The following is a 19,806-nucleotide window of genomic DNA, read 5'->3' on the forward strand; positions in this document are numbered from 1 at the left end:
AATTTGGGGATCACCGTTGAGAATTTCCCATATTTATTTCATACTAAACTAATTTAATGTCCATACTCCATAGTCTTACCACACGCAAAAAACGCACATGCACTAATACACTATGCAAATTGCTTTCTCCATGTCCCCCAATCTTGCAAATTTTCCCTTTCAGATTCCCAATATTATACACAAATAACACAATACACCCAAAATAGATAGTAGTGATTTAGCCTATGATGATACCATTACTCTCTCACCCCGATGGCTATACCTAACTTGAAAGAATTGCAACAAAAGAAACAGATTACATTTTTCAAATCTTTACTGTTATTTTTTGCTCATCATTGATGGGTTAACAGCTGTGAAAGATTGCATCCGCAATCCCAATTCAAGAGTTTCTAACTAAACACTCGGTAAAATAATTACAAAAACCTGCCTGCAGGGACAGAATGACAGAGAGATATATCGCTGAATGATGAACTACAAAAGGTTTCTACCACCGGCACATTAAAAGGCTCACTTATTTACCTCCTCGTATTCTGCTTCAGGAGTCTGATCTCCACCACCTTGCGACCCGCCAGAAGAACCCCCATCAGCACCACCACCAGACATATGTTGTCCGATCTTAGAAACTGCTGCATTAGCTGCATCAATCTTGGACTTGATCAAATCAGCATCATCTTTTTGCACAGCTTCCCTAAGATCCGCCACAGCAGATTCTATCTCCTTAACAACATCCGCAGGGACCTTATCCTTGTACTCTGACACACTCTTCTCAATACTATAAACAGTGGAATCTGCATTGTTCCTGACCTCAATGAGAGTCTTTCTTTGCTGATCCTTCTGAGCATGCAACTTTGCTTCCTGAACCATTTTTTGAATCTCAGCCTCTGACAATCCCCCAGATGACCTGATGGTGATTTGCTGTTCATTCCCTGTTGTCTTGTCTTTAGCAGAAACTGTGACTATGCCATTAGCATCAATGTCAAATGTCACTTCGATTTGTGGAACACCCCTTGGTGCTGGTGGAATTCCCTGTAGTTCAAACTCGCCCAAAAGTTTGTTGTCTGACGCCATTTCACGCTCACCCTGATAGACTTGGACTCCTACCTGTGTTTGATTATCTGCTGCTGTTGAGAATACCTGCCAGCATGACACACATGTCACAAAGTTGGTAAATGGTAATCATTCCAGAAGTCTGCTCATACTAGAAAAGACAGTTTTATGAACTAAAGGAGAAACGATCCTTAATTGATAGGATTAGGGAATAAAATTTCCCTTTCCCAAAGAACAAGCAAGAATGATGAAAGATTATTCGTATTCCTAAATTCCTCACTTTTACACTTCCATACAACTCAGAGGATAACCCAAAAGCAAACCAGAGGTACCAAGTGCAAATGAGTGATCACCTCTTAAAAAAAAACCTTTGATGCACACTTAAACAAAAGAGGTGTGCCTTAAACTCTTTAAAAGACTTCGAATCACCCTTAGTTAAGCACTTCTTTGAACTTACTTGAACTTGTAAAAACTTATTAAACCTTATTAAAACTTATTTAGTTGTAATTCAAACTTGGTTAACCCTTATCAAAACTTATTTTTCCTTAACTGAACTTATTTAAACTTATTAGACCTGAAATAAGTGAAAATAAGGTAAACAGAACAAGCCTTTAACTGAATATTTTTATGGTTTTTACAGTCTCATTTTGTAGTACAAGATTGTAATTTAAAAAGGTATTATCTTGGTGATGAACGCAAACCTTCACCAAGGGCCCAAAGCCGCAAATTATCTGGCACTCTAAAAATGTACATGAATCAGCTTTAATACACATGATTAATTTAGAAGGGGAAAAAAATCCTATCTGTCATGTTTTGGTAAAGAAAGCAACACAACAAAGAGAGACAAAAAATCAAACATGTATTTATCAGCACATGGGCCCCAAAACATCATGTGTCTTCCTTCAAGCTTATTTAAGCAAATCTTGACGGAAAATTGAGGAAAGCATTAGCTGAACTTACCTGAGACTTCTTTGTAGGAACGGTAGTGTTTCTATTGATGAGCCTTGTAAAAACACCACCCAGGGTTTCAATACCAAGAGAAAGTGGAGTTACATCCAGTAGAAGTAACTCTTTGACATCTCCTCGAAGAATACCGCCTTGAATTGCTGCACCAACTGCAACTGCTTCATCGGGATTGACTCCCTTACTAGGGCTCTTTCCAAAAATTTCACTAACAAGTCCTTGTACTTTCGGAACACGAGTCATTCCTCCCACCAAAAGGACTTCATCCAGATCTTTAGCTGATACTCCAGCATCCTTTAAACAACTCTTGCATGGGTCTCTAGTCCTAACAATCAAATTTTCCACTAGACTTTCGAACCTTGACCTTGTTAATGTCATGTTAAAATGTTTTGCACCAGATACATCAGCACTAATGAAGGGCAAGCTTATGTCTGTTTGAGTGGTAGATGATAATTCTATCTTCGCCTTTTCAGCAGCTTCCCGAAGCCTTTGTAAAGCTAATCGGTCTTGTGAGAGATCAATGCCATCAGATTTTTTGAACTCACTCACCAGATATTCCACCAAGGCATTGTCAAAATCTTCTCCTCCCAAGAAGGTATCGCCATTGGTTGCTTTTACCTGATGAGAGAAAAATAAAACACATCGAGCCAACTAGCCTAGAGGGAAAACTAACAAGCAACAAAGCCAGATGCAAATGAACACTATACCTCAAATACACCATTCGATATCTCCAAAATAGATATATCAAAAGTTCCACCACCAAGGTCAAAAACTGCTATGAGGCCTTCCTTGTTATTCAAACCATATGCAAGTGCAGCAGCAGTAGGTTCATTAATAATTCGTTGGACATCAAGACCTGCAATCCTTCCAGCATCTTTTGTTGCTTGCCTCTGAGCATCATTAAAGTAGGCAGGAACTGTTATTACAGCTTTAGAGATGTTCTTCCCCAGATAAGACTCTGCGGTTTCCTTCATCTTAGTCAAGATAAATGCTCCAATCTGGCTCGGTGAATACTGTTGCCCAGTAGTGGTTTCAACCCATGCATCTCCATTTGGGGCTTTAACTATTTTAAAAGGAACCATCTTGCTCTCTTTCTGTGTTTGAGGATCATCAAAACGCCTTCCAATCATACGCTTAATTCCAAAAAAGGTATTTTGTGGATTTGTCACAGCTTGTCTTTTTGCAGGGGTTCCCACCAGTAAATCCCCCTTAGGACTGAAGGCAACGACTGATGGTGTTGTTCGACCCCCTTCAGAATTCTCTATCACCTTAGCATTCTGCATAAGAAGCTCAACATTAGCAAGTTATAAGCAGATAGCAAGCCTAACTGACCAAAAGCTGAACCAATAAACGAAAAGGGAAACAAAAGACCAACCTTTCCCTCCATGACTGCCACACAAGAATTAGTAGTACCCAAATCAATGCCAATAATTTCATCACTAGCAGGTTTTGAGCTGCACAATAACATATTAGTGTCACCAACATGCACTAACGGCAAATCTCAAAGTTTCAAGCTATTTTTTAGGAAAGAACGAGTACATACCTGAATGGCCTGGTCAAACTCGTACATCTACTGATCAAAGATGGGGAAAACCATGATGGACTCAGATTGCTAGTGAACTGCAAAGAGTAATAGGGATAACAGTAAGTTGCAACCATTGTAATTTATCCTAGTCATATTGCATAACAAACAAGCATATTTCCTTAGGAAGCATCATAAACATAGCAAGATCAGAATCACATTTAACAACTTATGACATCAAGCCCACTGTTAATTCACTAGTACAGGACATAATTGATGATTGGATACCATAATGCAATTAACAAACTATTTTTTTGTAAATTAGGACAATATGTACCACTTTCATGAATTACTTACCTTTCTCATTGCAGTTGACAGGAGACAGCAAATGATGTAACACTAAGCACACCACAAACAATTTTTTATGTAGTCAAAAGACTCAAAACATGAAATATGATTAAGAAGTTCCAGGAAATGAGTCATATTCAATGGTCAATTGCTCATTATAAAAATAGTAAGATTTGCATTGTCATTACTCATTAGTTTCATGCACCCTACTATTTCACAGATTCAGAGTCCTTCAGACCCCAAACCAACAGATGATCTAAGCACTACATTCCTAGAATCCAAGATAAAGAATATCTTCAAACAACAAAAGTTCAGTCAAAAACCAACAATTAATTAAAATGACAGAAGAGAATATATAATTAAACCTTATATGTCTGGCCAGTAAAGTAATATAATCAATTGATCATCCATTTTTCCATGTCGTACAGGTTCGGAAAAAATCAGGTTTCCTGCCACAAAAGCTTGTTCAAAACCTATTAGTTCCAGGTTGGGTCAATTTTGACAAGTCAACTCTACTGATGTGCAAAACCCTAACTTCATCCATGAGACCACGATTTAATTAATAAATTACAGAATGGCACAAATGAAAGTCCATTCTCATTTCCAATAAATTTTGTTTCAAGGGTGTCTTCGACTCTTGGCCAATCTACATAGAAAAATCTTTAAAGATGTCACAAAATAAAAGTACAGACAATGCACTAATAACCCATAAGGGTATTGTATTACAGACATGAATGAATATAAATCACCAGGCTTGGTTTTGTCCAGCATTATGCTCATCACTTTGTTTTCTGCACCCTCTTACTCCTCTTTACAGCCTCATACGGCCAAGATTAACTCTGCTTATTACACAGGACAACCCAGGCTTTTACTTCATCCTATATTCATTTAGTTGACAATTGACATGTTTTAAAATCAAACACTTTTCACATAAATTACTTTTAACTCGTGCGATACACAATATATACTTGAAAAATTATGATCATGTGGGGTCTTATTAATTTGTCTCATTATATATTATTCCAAATACTAACTTTTTATAATTTCTCGTACTAAGAATTGAAGATATTAATTTCTCGTATTAAGTGGTAGATAATTCAACAAAAGCCCATTCATACTCCGTAATAGTTACAACTTATAAGTGATCATTTTTTTTTTACTTTTTTTTTTTTTTTTTTTTTTTTTTTTTTTTTTGGTGTGTGTTTAAAGCAAGTGATGAGAATTGATTCCAAGATCAATTGAAATCGGGGGAGAAGCTTTAATCACTTAAATTATCCCTCACTCTCATAAGTGATCATCTAAATGTGACAATGTCTATCAAACTTCCAAAACATCCCAAAAACAAAACCCAGTTGCATGATCATCCTACCAACACCAAATCACACAAAAATAATTAATTATAAAATGAAAATAAAAGAGTAAGAAAAGATAGACGAAAAGTACCGAACGATGAGCAGCAATAGAGGAGAGAGAATCACGGCGGCGAAGAGCTGATCGTAGAAGCACAGAAGCTGCCATTTTAGCGACTTTTTGCGCTTTGATTGTATGAAGTTGAAATTCTGATTTCAGGAGAAATGAGGGTTTTAGATTAATTGAGTGAGAGGATAGAGAAGGAAGAAGAAGGGTTTATTGAATTATGATGATTCCGAAAGTTTTTATGATACAGAGTACTAGAGTAGTAGGATGTTCTAGAGACTGTATCTGTGTTATTTTCCAGACAAGGCTACATCAACCCAGTTCCTTCTATTTGGGTGCTTCCATTTTACTGAAATAACCTTGCCTTGTTAAGTGTTGGGAGTTGGGACGTTTGTGTTGAGGGTAATTATGTAATATGGTTAATGAGTTGTACGAAGTTCTTCGTTATTGACTAATTTAGCGGGAATGTGATTTGGTTTCCAAGTCTTAGATACTAAAGACGTGTTATCTTCACCTGAAACAAGGAGATTTGGTCTGATTTTATAAGGTCTAATTTGGTTTGATTAAAATTTTTATTATCTAATCTGATCTGATCTGATTTAATAATTTGACTAAATTTTGACCGTATTTTAATACTAATCTATAAAGTCAAACATTATCAAAATGGATCTTATTACATTCGCCTCATTATGAACTTTTCAAATATGAAATTTTCATAATTTTTTGTAGTACGCAATTAGCAATATTTAGCAATAAGTAAATGATAATTAAAAGTTCTGATTTGGTCTAATCTGAATGTTTCTGGTCTGGTCTAGTCTAATCTGATCTGAATTTATTAAGGAATAAATAATAAGTACCTGAAATAAGTTGAAGAGAACATGTCCTAAATGCCCGTTGTATTTTTTTAATAATACCGAATTGGAATTCTTCACAAGTCAATTTGGTACTTGTTTTTTTTTTAAATGTTCATCTTCACAAGTTAAGTTTATAAAAAAAATAAAAATGTAGCTCATTTAATGGCCCGGCCAAGCATGTCCAATTAGGTGTGCAACATTGAGCCAAATATGTGATCGTTCCTAGATTCAAAGCTTTCTCTTGAATCTTTGTAACAAGTCTAACAACTATATTTGATGTCATTGCAGGATCTTGGTATTGGCAAACAAAGGCCCGGCCCTCTAACTTTTTCTAAGTTGGTTATAAATAATATGATGCCTAATAAGAATATATAAAAAGTTGTTACATAGTGGTTAATATTGCTATTTTTAGAGCAAGCGGTTGGAGGATCCAACCTTGACCCAAACTCTTGGCGCCCCCCACTCAAACTCTTTGGCCCAAAATCCGCCACTGGCATGACAAGAATATCATTGGGATGTACTCCGTACAACAATATACAACCAATATTCATATTTTGTTAAACAGCTACAACAAAAACATGCAGCATGATACACTTTATTAGTTCATACTATCTGGGATTTTATGTACAAGAGGCTGATTTTCAACCAGCAAAGCTACATAAAAGACAAGTATACAATGCAATGCTTGCAATGAATGATGATGATATGTCAAAATTTTCAGAATTCCTCTTCTGATTTGTTAGCTTCTGCACCTGTATTAACTTGGCGCTCCAAGTACTCTTCCTCTATTGTCTCCTTGAGAATGAAAAGCCTTTGGATAACCACTGGTTCATTAATTTGTTTAGCTTCCCTAATTTCGGTCTCTTCTTGACTTAGATGGTATGCATCGAGCATGATCTTTATCCACTTATGGAGCTCTTTTGGTGTCCTGCTCCATCCAGCACAGCAGAAAAACAAATATTAAATTTTAAATCCAACTAATAATTTCAGACTCAAGTCAAAATACTACTACATAATCAGACTTACGTGTAAAGACCATTAGGATCCTTGGCTTCACATTCACCTCCAGGGGAGAAAGACGTGGCCAAAGCTGAAAATCTCTCTTCAGGGTCTGTTATGTTAAGCAAGTGTTTGAGTAGTGTTATTTCTTTTGGTGTTATGCTTCTCATACTGCTTTTTGTTGTTTTGTAAATGCGATACATAATCTCTTTGACCTGTAGATAAAAATTTTGCACAAATCAACTACTTCATTCTTCAAATTTCAATACCATACCACTCGTTGGTGCAAGGGCAAGCAGGAAAATACCTCATTCTTCATGGTTGTGGACTCTTTTGCTTTAGCCCATGCACTGTTTATCAATAATATCAATGAAGAGTCGAGTTGCTTTCCCTTGGCAAAACTTTTTATCTTCTCACAGGCAATATCAATTGATGGGGAGTTCAGGATGTCATCAAATTTAGCTTGCGCAGTATCAAATGTATCCACAATTTCTAATGTGTTATCATAAGCAGAAACTGCAGTCAAACACCTGGCAGCAAGCCTAGCAACAGCTGCTCAACAAGTATGAAAAACAAGTGTAAGACAGCAAACTCTTGTACCTGTTATAAATAAATTATACTAGTCATACTGTCAGCTTGTCTATCTTCAACAAATATTCTGATCAAGTTATTGATAGAAACCCTGAAGAACTCAGTTACTAAACATTCCAGTTAGCCGAACAGCATACTTGGCCAGGAGCACAGAGCCCTAACAAATGATGCAAACACTAGGTACACAGAAGAACTGTTACTTGGATTCAGGACTCGGTGGGCATAGGTACGTGTAATGTTTCTGAATGTCATACTTGGCTATAAAACTCCTTGCTTTTAGTCCAAAATGAGGTGTAAGCTCTGTCAAATATCTATATCCACATTGGAGTGTTGAGGATCTGGCAAGACTTGAGGTTGACTAAAGAGTCTGAGTAACATATACACATTGCATTGCAGGTAGCTGATTAATGAGAGGATATGAGTTGGGGTCTGCAAAGAGCCATCACTTGTATTTTGTCACTCCAAAGACAGGACTATTCACCAATTGTTCTCCAGCAGTAACTACTACAGTGTATATAGAATTATAGATACTATAAAAAGGGGGTATTAAGATGGCTGGAGCACCAAAACTTCCAGATATATACATCTCATAGAAAAATCAAGCAAACAGAAAATAGCTGTTTAAAGTGGTTTGCTTGTTTTGGCAGGGTTCACACACAAGAACCTTCAAAGGAGTCAATTTCGCGATTTAACTGATCCTGAAAACAGCAGAGCATGTAATCTTTTCAATTTTTGTAAAATGGGCTAGAATTTCGAGGGGGGTCTATACTTCTATGTTCAATCCCAAAACCAATTCGCAATGATTCAAAGGACAAATATGGGATCTAGTTTCCTCTCTTCTCTAGTGTGAGGCAATCTACATGTGTACTGGCACATATAGGCGGTCTCATTTCAATATAGTGGGAAACAATAGTAACATTTGTCAAAGATTTCTATACAACAATATAACCAGATTATCACAAGTCAAAGTATAAATGACATACTCTCTAGTCTCTTCTGATATGACTAAGCTCCATTAATGCCACATCTACCACTTATATGATTATATCCAAGGTCCAAAAGAAAAGCTTCAAAGAAGGAAATATCATGTTTAAGAATTTAAATCATAAAATTAAAATATCAAGTAATTGGGGTCATAAGCATTTAATTTCTATTAGCCAAGTCTCATCATCTCTACAGAAAAACCAATCTGGCAACCGGGAACCAAGCATCCACAATGCAATCAAAAGTATGAAACCAACACATTTCACCCCCAAGCACATATTGACTGCTATTAAAAATGAATTATCGTTTTATTACCATCACGGTCATCCAAACTGTCATAAGTCTGTTGAAGAAATGTGAGGTGGCGAAAGAACTCCCCATTGAAGTCTCTACGCCGCTTAGCAACAATTGCATTAATATCCGTAGGATTATCTTCTATCTCCTTCAAAAGATCGGTATACCTTTCGATTTCATCATCAATCTGCAATGCTCATTCTCGATAAGATTAAAATCTATAAAAAAAATTCTATGCAAAGATTCAGCTAATATCAACATCAAGTCATTTATATGTCCTACTCATTTGGTTTACATGTAATGGGATTTTATTCATCCAAATAAGCTAAGCAACTTTTGTATTTATAAAATCCAAGATTACAACGGTTGTCTATTGCTATACTACCACAAGAACTTCAATTTCATTCCCCTCTTTTCCATGTCTGAGTTTAGGCCACGGGTTCAAACGTTCAACCTCATTAGAATTCACTACTTAAAACTACTTAATTAACAATTTAACACTCTAATTATATACTATAAGTCACTTAATATATCAATAAGCTAGTCTGTATCACAGTTCAAAATACCAATGTAGTACTATTCATTTGTCTTAAGTACCAATACAATAACCAATAACCCGTGCATAACCTTTAAAGACACTTATATACTCAAGGGAGTATTTGTAAACAGATAGAATAACAACCCGAATCAACTGAAAAAGAAATAAAACGTGGTTACCTTCTTAACTTTTCTACCCAAAGAGCTGAGTTTCCTCTTTAAAACAGGATCAGTCTCCATATCAGCTCGGGTTCGACATCGGCTATAGAATCTATCCCTGTATTTCTTCCATTCTTCCCTAAAAGACAAGTATTTCTTCCAATCTTTAGACCTGGGTTTCTCATTTATAAACAAATCAATCATTTTATCACAAAATTGGGTCATTGTTAAACCCTCAACAACATCAACATCTGCTTCATCTTCCACCACTTGCGCACCACCTAATTCAGCAACAAAAACATTAAAAAAAAAAAATCGCCCTATAAAAATTAATTAAGTTTAAAAAGTACCCAAGTGATGAATTTTGCTTACTAGTCTTGGAATCTGAGAGGGTAGATTTGAAGCTGAGTGAGGGTTTTAGAGTGTGGAAGTTTGAAATTGAAGAGAAAGAATGAAGTTTGGAGGGTGAAAAAGGAAAAATTCTGGTGTGAATTGGAAATTGTAATCTGAGTATGGTGCAACTCATTCTTTCGAGCTCCTCTTCAAGGGGTTTTTTGGGGGCTTTTACAGGTTTAGATACTCTTCTCTTCGCCCAGGTTCAGAAATTAGACAATCTGAAGTTTTCCTTAAACCCCCTTTCCACAGATAAAGAGAACATGCATTACTTCCTCCTTTCTTAGTTGCATCACTTTTGTAACTGTGGGGGTAATATTGGAGTAACGAGAGATAGAGAAACAAAATAAAAAAAGGTCCATGTGATAGAAGGGAAATAGAGAAAACTGTGAATCGCTAAACCATGCTTCCCTTCTATCAGGTAACACTCCCTTTTTAACATGTATGTACGAACTTGCCCTCATTATAAAATAATTCAAAATATTTTTAAAAATTTTGTAATTTCTCTTCATGGCTATCGAACGATGGACGACAACAACCTTTGCAACACCGGAGCATTCGTCGGAGCATATGGTACGTCATCTGATGTTGTGTATTATTTTTTTAATTTTTTTTAAGAAACACCTAGAAATTTTGGAACTCCAAAGGGGAATAGCCTGGAATTTCCGGATCCCCTTAGAAGATCCGAAAATTCAAGGCGTTTTCCCCTTAGAGTTCCAAAATTTCCAGGCGACACTGAATCATTCATCGAAGCATATGGTACGTCATCTGAAGTTGCGTATTTTTTTTTAAAAAAAAGTTAAAGAAACGCCTGAAAATTTTGGAACTCCAAGGGGGAAACGCCTGCAATTTCGGATCTTTTCCAAGATCCGAAATTGCAGGCGTTTCCCCCTTGGAGTTCCAAAATTTCCAGGCGTTTTGCTTGTTTTCCTTTTTTTCGTGAATTTATGTTATCCTGTTTTTTTTTTTTTTTTTTTTTTGGTATAGGAATAAGAGTCAGAAGACTGTGGTGACGGCGTGAATTGTAGTGTAAATTTTGCAATGAACACGATATTTCCTACATTTGATGATGTTGTTCAATGGGAGGATGATATTTCCAAACCACTTGGATTTATTTTGGTGAAATCATCTTACAACAAAACCCGTGATGGTCGATCGTATCGATATTGAAATGTGATTGCGGTCGGAAGAGCAAATCGAGTGATTTGGTGAACGTGATATGAAAGGACACAAAAATTAAACCAAATCCAAAGTTAAAAAAAAAATTGAAAAACGATACATGGTTGTCGCCGATGTCGATGCCGGAGCCGTTGCCGCTACCGCGCGGCACCATTGGTGCCCTTCCCTTTCCCTTTTCAACCGATCATATTACCTCGTCTTGGAGATTGTTAGTGTAGATCTAGTGGTGTGTGAATGTGTTCTAGTTTTCTTTTTAAAAAAAATTAGATTTTATTGATTATAGAAGAGAATAGTGTGTGAATGTTATGTTTTTATCAGAAAAGTGATGAAAGTGGTGTAAAAAGTGAAAGATGAAAGGAGCTTGATATATTTTATAAGAAGGGTAGATAAGTTCTTTCAAAATAATTTGGGGCGTTACCTGGTAAAAGGGGAGCGATGTATAGTACGACCCAATGTATTAATTACTCCGGTAAAAAGGAAAAGGGAAATTCTACACTATAATCCTCTAGTATTGACTTTTCCAAGTTGTGTCCCCTCCCTTTGAAAGTTACACATTGTAACCTTCAACTACAATTATGTATCAATAGACCTTGTCGTTATCCCACCGTTGACGGTCACCGTTAGTGAGGCCCGCTTTGCACTTTTTGATATTTTTTCTCGATTTGCGTGATGAAAAAATGTTCAGTTAAAGGTTTTAGGGGTCGTTTAACTTTAAGGGTCAAAATTGAGCTCGAATTTAGCAAAAAATAACGTAAAGTTCCGTTTTGTGAATTCTAATTTAACTGTGGAAATCCGAATTCACAAAATGGGACTTTTACGTTTTTTTTGCCAAATCCAAGCTCAATTTGGACCCTCAAGAATCAAAATGACCCCTAAAACCTCTAACAGAACATTTTTTCAGCACACAAATCGAGAAAAAAATATTAATTCGGTTCAAGTGACCACGGGTCGGTTTCGGTTCGGTTAGGTTTCGGTTTATTTTTGTGCATTTTTATTCGGTTCGTCTTGTAAACGGTTCGATGCAAATGGGTTGCGGTTTGTAACGGGTTCAATGTAAACTGTTTTTTGATTCAAACAGTTTTGCGTTAGAAATGGTTCGGTTCTTTTCGGTTCGGTTGGATTTCAGTTCGGTTTAGAACTGGTTTCGATTCGTTAACGGGTTCGATTCTTATACGGTTTAACATTATTTGGATAGGTTCGGTTTCGAGTTTACTAAATTATTGTTTGGGTCGATTTTCGGTTTTAGAAAATCGATTGTTAGTCGGTTTAGTTCTCATTTGGGTCGGTCGATTTCAGGCAGTTTAACGGTTTCGATTTGAAATTTAACAATGTTATCTCCCAATGTAATATATACTTTCAAAACTTTCTTTTCTTCTATAGTTGTTCAATGATTCCTCAAAAAAAGGAAAAAAAAAAGTCTAATGAAGTAATGATGCATGAACATAGTCTAAATCAGTTATGCGTAAAATAAATTAACATTGAACTAACTACTAACTTAACCGACACTCTAGTACTCCCTCCGTGCTTAAATAAATGAAATGTTTTCCTTTTCCGACCATGTTTAAATAAATGAAACGTTTGTTTTTTTTTTTTAGTAACTTCTCTCTATTTTTTTAATAATATTCTCTTAATTTTCTAATAACATTCTACTAACTAATTGTCCCCACAAAACCCATTACTCTCTTCTCTCTCCTTAACTTATACCCTACACTTAAAATATATATACTTTTTTCCTCTCTCCTCTCTCATCCTTCCACCCTCCTAAACCCTAGCCTCCATTGTCGTTTTTTGAAGGGGGTTAACCGATGGAAAGCCCCAATCCTTGTTTCTCTAAAAGTTTTTTTTAGGTTTATAATAATGCTTCCTCTTTTAGGGAGGAAATTTTCTCCCTCGAAAGAAAGGGTTTCCGATCTCCTTTGGAAGAAAAGGGTTTTTCGACCTCCTTCAAAAGACAAAGTTTGTCTCCTCTTTTTGGGGGAGAATTTTCTTAGGTTTGAATCCATGATATTAGATCTAATGGATTATTGTGAAATTATTTCGTTGGTGAAAAATTATGCGAGATCACAAGGGTTATCAAGCTTTGGAATACAGTCGGATGAATCAGAAGGAAAATATCCTCACGGCTACAAAGGATCGTTAGATTGTCTCTCCAACAAGGCTGTATTTTCCAGCGATATAAACGGGAGATATTCCATGGTATAAGATCTACTCGACGATCGTAGTCTTTATAAAGGACATTTTTATCTGATTCAATATCTTATGTATTTGTTAAAGTCGAATCTCTTTTGTAGATGTCATATGACTTTTATTAATGAATTTTTATTACTATTCAAAAAAAAAAAAAAGTTATACCCTACTACCTATTATTTTAGTAAATTCAACTGACCATCCTAAAAGTCCATGAAAGTCAAAACGTTTAATTTATTTAAACACGTAGGGAGTAATAATGTACTCCATAGTAAACATGTGTGCATAATTAGATTTCATTTAAAATTCCTTTTAACGTGATTTAATCTTCCCTTTATACTTTATATGTTTAGATTAAGATGGCAACATTAATTCTACTGAGGCTACCAATTTATAAAAGTAAGCGGTTTGTAAACGGTTTGGTTTATAAGCGGTTCGGTTTATAAACGGCTCGATTTGTAAACGGTTCAGTGCAAACGGGCTGCGGTTTGTTAATGGTTCGGTGTAAACAGTTTTTAACCCGGTTCAAACGGTTTTGGGTTTAAAATGGTTCGGGTTAACAATGGTTTGGTTTCAACATTGTTCAGATCGGTTCGGTTTCGAGTTTCCTAAAATACGGTTCTGGCCGAGTCGGTTTTCGGTTTCAAAAAAATCGATTTTTAATTGGTTCGGTTTTCATTTGGGTCAGTCGATTTTGGGTAGTTAAACGATTTCGGTTTGAAATTTGACAGTACTACTTCTAGGGCATCATCCTCAAGGTGTGAAAATTACAATTTTAATTTCATCCAAAGCTTGTAAGGATATCTAGCACATACAACTTCTCCATTACTTGTCTCCTCCATTACTTCTCCTACCTTATCCCACTAGTAGAAAAAACCAAATTGGAAGCCAATAATTGGAAGCGGTTTATCAAATCCGCTTCCAATTCCTTACAAATACCCGCCCAAATTTTTTTTTTTTTTAAAAAAAGGAAGAATTGGAAGCGGTTTAGGTTGAACCGCTTCCAAAAACCAATTTGAAGCGGTTTAGGCTGAACCGCTTCCCTTTTTCAAAAAAAAAAAACCCGGATTTACCTCCATTTTTCCCCTCCATTTCAACGTATTCCTTGCTCTGAATTCCCCTCCATTTCTTCGCTTCCACCATTGCTTCCCTTCAACTTCCACTCTCACACACCTACACTCCACCATAACCACCATATATAACCACCGTCACTTAACCCTACCACAACAACTAGCAACAACCTGCCAAAAGCCGTTGCACCCACCACCATTGGCGTTGTTGGACTCCACACCCTGCACTGTCGCCGCCTCCACCCGCCGCGACAACCACCACCACAGCAAGCATTTCCTTTGTGGACGCTTTGCTGCTGCTGTTGCTTATTGACGCTGCTAGCCACCACACTCGGCCTCACCACGACCCTTGCTGCTGCGACGTTGCTTGAGGACCCTGCTTCCCTTCTCACCTTCACACCGAAACACCACCACCACAGGCATTCCTTCTCTTTGTCCCTCACAAATTAGGGTGAGTTCATGCTTACTTAATCTTACTACCTTATTTACATGTTCTTAACAATTTCCCAAATTTTAGGGTTTCAATATTAGTTAATCATATTTTATGTTAATTATTTTAATAATTATTCGTATACAAAATGTTAATTCTTACCTTAATTGTATAATGTTATAAGTTGTTTGAATTTGAGTAGCTAAAAAGTGATGAATTATTGAATATGGATTGTAAGTGAGCTTAGTTTGCTTGTAGGTAGTCCAATTAGCATTGTATGAATGAATTAACTTGTGTTTTGTTAAATGTCTTGAAATTTTTGAATGCTTGCATCATCATTTGCTTAGATACCCGTTCAAGCCTTTCTCATTAGGAGGAGGACTTGAATAGTCCCCGGTTGGGACTGTTCTTGGACGTTTAATCTCACTTAGGTAGTGAATGTATGTCTCTTTTTCGATTTTAAGGAATATCTCGGCCTAGCATTTCGTCTCCATGTTCTCTGGGTGCATATGTAGGTAATTATTTACCTACATTGTGTACTTGGAGAACTGGGGCGAAATGCTGCCGGATTTTCCTTAAAATTGGAAATTTGACATACATTCACTAGTGAGATTAGACGTTCAAGGATGGGTTAGGTTGGAGTGATAAGGACCTTTTTGGGAGCATTCATTTTTACACTATATGCATTAACGAATATAAATACAAACAATGTACTTTGATTATATGTTGCAATTTTACATTATTTAAAATGTGTTGGTTTGCGTAAAGGCAATTGAAAACGTTGATGGATCGCGGTTGGATGTATGGTAGACGTGATACGTTGGATTTCTTTAATGGGGTCCAAGAGTTTTGCGAGAGTGCTTCACAATATCAGATCAAAACGGGTGTGAATGACCTTTATTGTCCTTGTGTCAACTGTAATAATGTGACAATGGTCGACAGTGTTGATACAATAAGGGATCATGTGGTATGTCATGGGTTTAGGCCTCAATATCATGTGTGGGTTTGGCACGGTGAACAGGGATCGTATAGGGTGAATGTTGTTGGGAATGATACTCACGATAACAAAGCCGAGATTCGTGCGGAAGATGATTATGGTAGTGATGGTGGTGGAGATGGAGATGAGGATGGGGATGAGATCGAGGACGGTGGTGGTGATCACTTGGATGAGATGATGCATAATGTTGAAAGTGAATTTGGTGACCGATGTGATGTATTTGAGTCGTTATCAGAGGCTTCCAAAAAGCCTTTGTATCCCGGGTCGAAAAAATACACCAAACTATCAGCCGTGCTAACACTTTTTAACATTAAGTCAAAGTATAACTGGAGCGACACTAGTTTTACTTCTTTGTTGACTGTGTTATGTGACATGTTGCCTGATGAGAATGAACTTCCTAAGTCGTACTATTATGCAAAGAAACTCATGTGTCCATTTGGTTTGGAGTATAAGAAGATACATGCATGTCCTAATGACTGTGTTCTTTATCGAAATGAATATGAAGAGTTAGAGGAATGTCCACGTTGTGGTCAGTCGCGTTACAAGCGAAAGAGCTGCAACGCTGGTATGAAGGGAATTCCTGCTAAAGTATTATGGTATATTCCCATCATTCCAAGGTTCAAGCGTCTATTTTCAATACCAAGAGATGCTAAGAACATGTGATGGCATGCAGAGGGAAGAAAGAAAAACGGTTTGCTGAAGCATCCGGCTGACTCTCCGGCTTGGAAGAACATCGATATGAAGTTCAGGGCATTTGGTGATGAAGTGAGAAATTTGAGGCTTGGGTTGTGCACCGATGGTATGAGTCCATTTGGCACTCTGAGTACCCAACATAGCACATGGCCGGTACTTTTAGTGATCTACAACTTGCCTCCGTGGTTGTGTATGAAACGAAAATACGTAATGTTGTCTCTTTTAATAACTGGTCCAAGGCAACCTGGACACGACATTGATGTTTTCCTTGAGCCCCTTGTTGATGATTTGAGAAAGATGTGGGACGAAGGAGATTTTGTTTATGATGCCCATAAGAACGAGATGTTCCTAATGCGTGCAGCCCTGATGTGGACCATTAATGATTTTCCCGCATATGGCAACCTGTCCGGGTATAAGAACAAAGGGCATAAAGCATGTCCTGTTTGTATCGATGACACACCAAACGTGTACCTTGAACACTACGGCAAATATGTGTACGTGAGGACCCGACGATTGCTTCGGCGCTATCACCCATATCGTAGGCAGAAAAAGGCCTTCAATGGGAAAGTTGAAGAAGGGGTTGCGCCTAGGCCATTGAGTGGACATGAGGTGTATGGTCGAGTGAAGGGTATACCAATTGTTTTTGGTAAAACTTCGAAACCTTTAGACCCATATGCCTTATTTAAAAAGGAATCGATCTTTTGGAAGCTTGAGTACTGGAAAGAACATGATATTAGACATTGTCTCGATGTGATGCATATAGAGAAGAATGTTTGTGATTGCGTTGTTGGGACAATAATGGGTATTCATGGCAAGACAAAGGATGGGAAGAGCGCCCGATTAGATTTGGAAGCGTGGGGTGTTCGTCCGGAATTGTGGGTGCAGCCAAAGGAAGGGAAGGCAATGGTAATGGAAAAGGTAAGGGAAGATGGTGGCAATAAACGTAAGGGGGAGCGTAAAGGAAAGGGCATCGGTGTATCAAAGAAGAAAGATGAAAAGGTGTATTTACCTCCAGCTTGCTACACATTGTCAAAGGACGAAAAACGGAAGTTCTGTGCTTGTTTGTATGACATTAAGGTTCCCTCTGGTTTCTCATCAAACATGAAAAGATTCGTTTCCTTGAATGGGGAATTGAAGTTGACTAGTATGAAATCTCATGATTGTCACCTGATGATGCAAGTATTCCTACCGATTGCCATTCGTGGTATTTTACCAAAGCACGTGAGAGAAGCTATTACGAGCCTTTGTTCGTTTTTCAACACTATATGCAGCAAAGTGCTCGATCCTTTTACACTTGATGCTCTCCAGGCGAATGTAGTTGTAACATTGTGCAAGTTTGAGATGTATTTTCCACCATCATTTTTTGACATCATGGTGCATTTGGTCCTTCATTTGGTTCGTGAGATCAAGATGTGCGGTCCAGTCTTTATGAGGTGGTGCTATCCTTTTGAAAGACACATGGGTACATTACAACATAAAGTCAGGAATCCAGCCCATCCAGAAGGTAGTATGATTCAAGGGATTGTGGCGAAGGAGATTGGTAATTTCGTGGCGGAGTATGTTGCCGTTGCCGAACCAATTGGGCTTCCCACTTCCCGACATGAAGGGAGACTTGATGGTCATGGCACACTCGGGTCAAAACGGATCTCACCTACTCATGATCAGTTCTTGCAAGCTCACTTATTTGTGCTTCATCATGTTGCGGAGGTTCACCCATATTTAGAAGAGCACATGGATAGTTTGCGTGCGGAATTTCCATCAAAAGGGGAAAGGGCACTAATGCAGTTGCATAATAAGATGTTTGTGACATGGTTCCATGATCGAGTCATGCGTCAATTGGATGAGAGTGTCTCTGATACTATAAAGTGGCTAGCTTATGGTCCAAAGGAAGATGTTTATTCTTTTGAGGGATATGACATTAATGGGTATACATTCTGGACTGAGCATCGTGATCAGAAACCCTCATCGACTCAAAATAGTGGTGTCACGCTTGTGGCTTCATCAACAGAGTTTGCCAGTGCGAAGGATACATCACCGGTTGACGCACAATTATCCTACTACGGACGAATTCAGGAAATATGGGAACTTGATTATCGTGAGTTCAAGGTAGGTCTATTTAAATGTAAATGGGTCGATAATATTAGGCGCAACATCAGACATGATGACTTCACTCTTGTAGACCTTGGCCACCTGCGGGATAGTTTGGAACCATTCATCCTTGCATCTCAAGCTAAGCAAGTGTTCTATGTCACCGACCCAGCCGATCCTAAATGGTCCATCGTCCTTGCTAGCAAGAGAAGAATCTTAGGGGTTGGAGATGTCGAAGACGAGGACGAATATGATGCGTTTGATGATTCGCCCCCTTTCACTGCCCCTAGAGTTGACGTATCAAATGGTGTAGACAAGGATGCAAATTATATTCGAGCAGACCACAATGAGGGAATACTCGAATGAGGTACATTTGTTTTTGCATCATAATGTTAATCTTCTTTTTTGCCATTTTGTACATATTTTTCTACCTACGTTCTTGTATTAGCATGAAATCATTACCTTTATCGCATTTTCAACTAGTAAACATGTTTTGTATACCTAATGTGAGTTGTTAGAAAGATTAGATGTGAACTAGGAATGAAATTAACGAAGTTGGGAAAGGTATAAGCCCTTTTTTGCCATTTTGTACATATTTTGTTCACTTCGTTGTTGTAATAGCATGGAATCATTTCATTTATCGCATTTTCATATTTTAAACACTTATTAGTATACCTAATGTGAGTTGTTACAAGGATAGTTGTGTGATAGGTATGAAAATAACGAAGTTGGGAATGGTAGAAGCTCAGTTTTGCCATTCTGTACATATTTTGTTCAATTCGTTCTTGTATTAGCATTTTCAGCTTGTAAACATGTTTTGTGTACTAATTATTTGCGTTGCTTGTGGTGGTAGGTGGGTACATAAAATGGGTCGTGATGAAGACATTCACCACGCAGAGGTTATGGATGATGAAGACCATGGTAGTTCTCAATCTGGTGACGAGTTGTATGATGTGAATAAGGAGCAAGATTTGGGCAAACCAGAAGACCAAGCTCATGATGAGTTGCAGCGCAGGTTTGACGCTTATGAGATGTCAGCTGAATGTGCCCCCCCT

At 37.5% G+C, this 19,806-nt stretch overlaps 3 protein-coding genes across 4 annotated transcripts; 1 reads left to right on the plus strand and 2 right to left on the minus strand.

The window, feature by feature from the left end:
• Positions 1–257: 257 nt before the first annotated feature.
• Positions 258–5,682, minus strand: LOC110713474 (heat shock 70 kDa protein, mitochondrial-like). Of its 2 annotated transcripts, XM_021891922.1 has the most exons (7): positions 5,324–5,681; positions 4,246–4,329; positions 3,554–3,630; positions 3,386–3,464; positions 2,718–3,287; positions 2,008–2,628; positions 258–1,134 (listed from the first exon to the last, which is right to left on the minus strand). In XM_021891922.1, the coding sequence occupies exons 4-7, from the start codon at positions 3,395–3,397 to the stop codon at positions 508–510; spliced, it is 1,830 nt and encodes a 609-aa protein (XP_021747614.1). In that variant the 5' UTR covers positions 3,398–3,464; positions 3,554–3,630; positions 4,246–4,329; positions 5,324–5,681; the 3' UTR covers positions 258–507. The 2 variants fall into 2 exon arrangements, with proteins under 2 accessions (XP_021747614.1, XP_021747611.1); XM_021891919.1 differs by lacking the exon at positions 4,246–4,329 and having other exon boundaries at positions 5,324–5,682.
• Positions 5,683–6,685: 1,003 nt separating this feature from the next.
• Positions 6,686–10,485, minus strand: LOC110713482 (uncharacterized protein At4g37920, chloroplastic-like). Its single transcript, XM_021891927.1, has 6 exons — positions 10,087–10,485; positions 9,736–9,995; positions 9,040–9,205; positions 7,457–7,701; positions 7,177–7,364; positions 6,686–7,078 (listed from the first exon to the last, which is right to left on the minus strand). The coding sequence occupies exons 1-6, from the start codon at positions 10,238–10,240 to the stop codon at positions 6,868–6,870; spliced, it is 1,224 nt and encodes a 407-aa protein (XP_021747619.1). The 5' UTR covers positions 10,241–10,485; the 3' UTR covers positions 6,686–6,867.
• Positions 10,486–16,708: 6,223 nt separating this feature from the next.
• LOC110714710 lies at positions 16,709–19,117 on the plus strand. The gene is made up of 3 exons (XM_021893243.1): positions 16,709–17,309; positions 17,427–17,664; positions 17,935–19,117. The coding sequence occupies exons 1-3, from the start codon at positions 16,709–16,711 to the stop codon at positions 19,115–19,117; spliced, it is 2,022 nt and encodes a 673-aa protein (XP_021748935.1).
• Positions 19,118–19,806: the final 689 nt, after the last annotated feature.

This window comes from Chenopodium quinoa, unplaced genomic scaffold (assembly GCF_001683475.1).
Source record: "Chenopodium quinoa cultivar QQ74 unplaced genomic scaffold, ASM168347v1, whole genome shotgun sequence".
Classification (NCBI taxonomy): domain Eukaryota; kingdom Viridiplantae; phylum Streptophyta; class Magnoliopsida; order Caryophyllales; family Amaranthaceae; genus Chenopodium; species Chenopodium quinoa.

Coding starts and splice junctions, on each gene's coding strand:
- LOC110714710 (XM_021893243.1), top strand. CDS start 16,709: ATGAAGTTCAGGGCATTTGGTGATGAAGTGAGAAATTTGAGGCTTGGG. Junction 17,310..17,426: donor GGGTATACCAATTGTTTTTG/GTAAAACTTCGA, acceptor TGATGCATATAG/AGAAGAATGTTTGTGATTGC. Junction 17,665..17,934: donor AAGAAGAAAGATGAAAAGGT/GTATTTACCTCC, acceptor CACTATATGCAG/CAAAGTGCTCGATCCTTTTA.
- LOC110713474 (XM_021891919.1), bottom strand. CDS start 5,398: ATGGCAGCTTCTGTGCTTCTACGATCAGCTCTTCGCCGCCGTGATTCT. Junction 3,631..5,323: donor CTATTGCTGCTCATCGTTCG/GTACTTTTCGTC, acceptor TACTCTTTGCAG/TTCACTAGCAATCTGAGTCC. Junction 1,135..2,007: donor TTCCTACAAAGAAGTCTCAG/GTAAGTTCAGCT, acceptor TCATGCTGGCAG/GTATTCTCAACAGCAGCAGA.
- LOC110713482 (XM_021891927.1), bottom strand. CDS start 10,240: ATGAGTTGCACCATACTCAGATTACAATTTCCAATTCACACCAGAATT. Junction 7,365..7,456: donor CCACAACCATGAAGAATGAG/GTATTTTCCTGC, acceptor TTTTATCTACAG/GTCAAAGAGATTATGTATCG. Junction 7,079..7,176: donor GATCCTAATGGTCTTTACAC/GTAAGTCTGATT, acceptor TGGATGGAGCAG/GACACCAAAAGAGCTCCATA.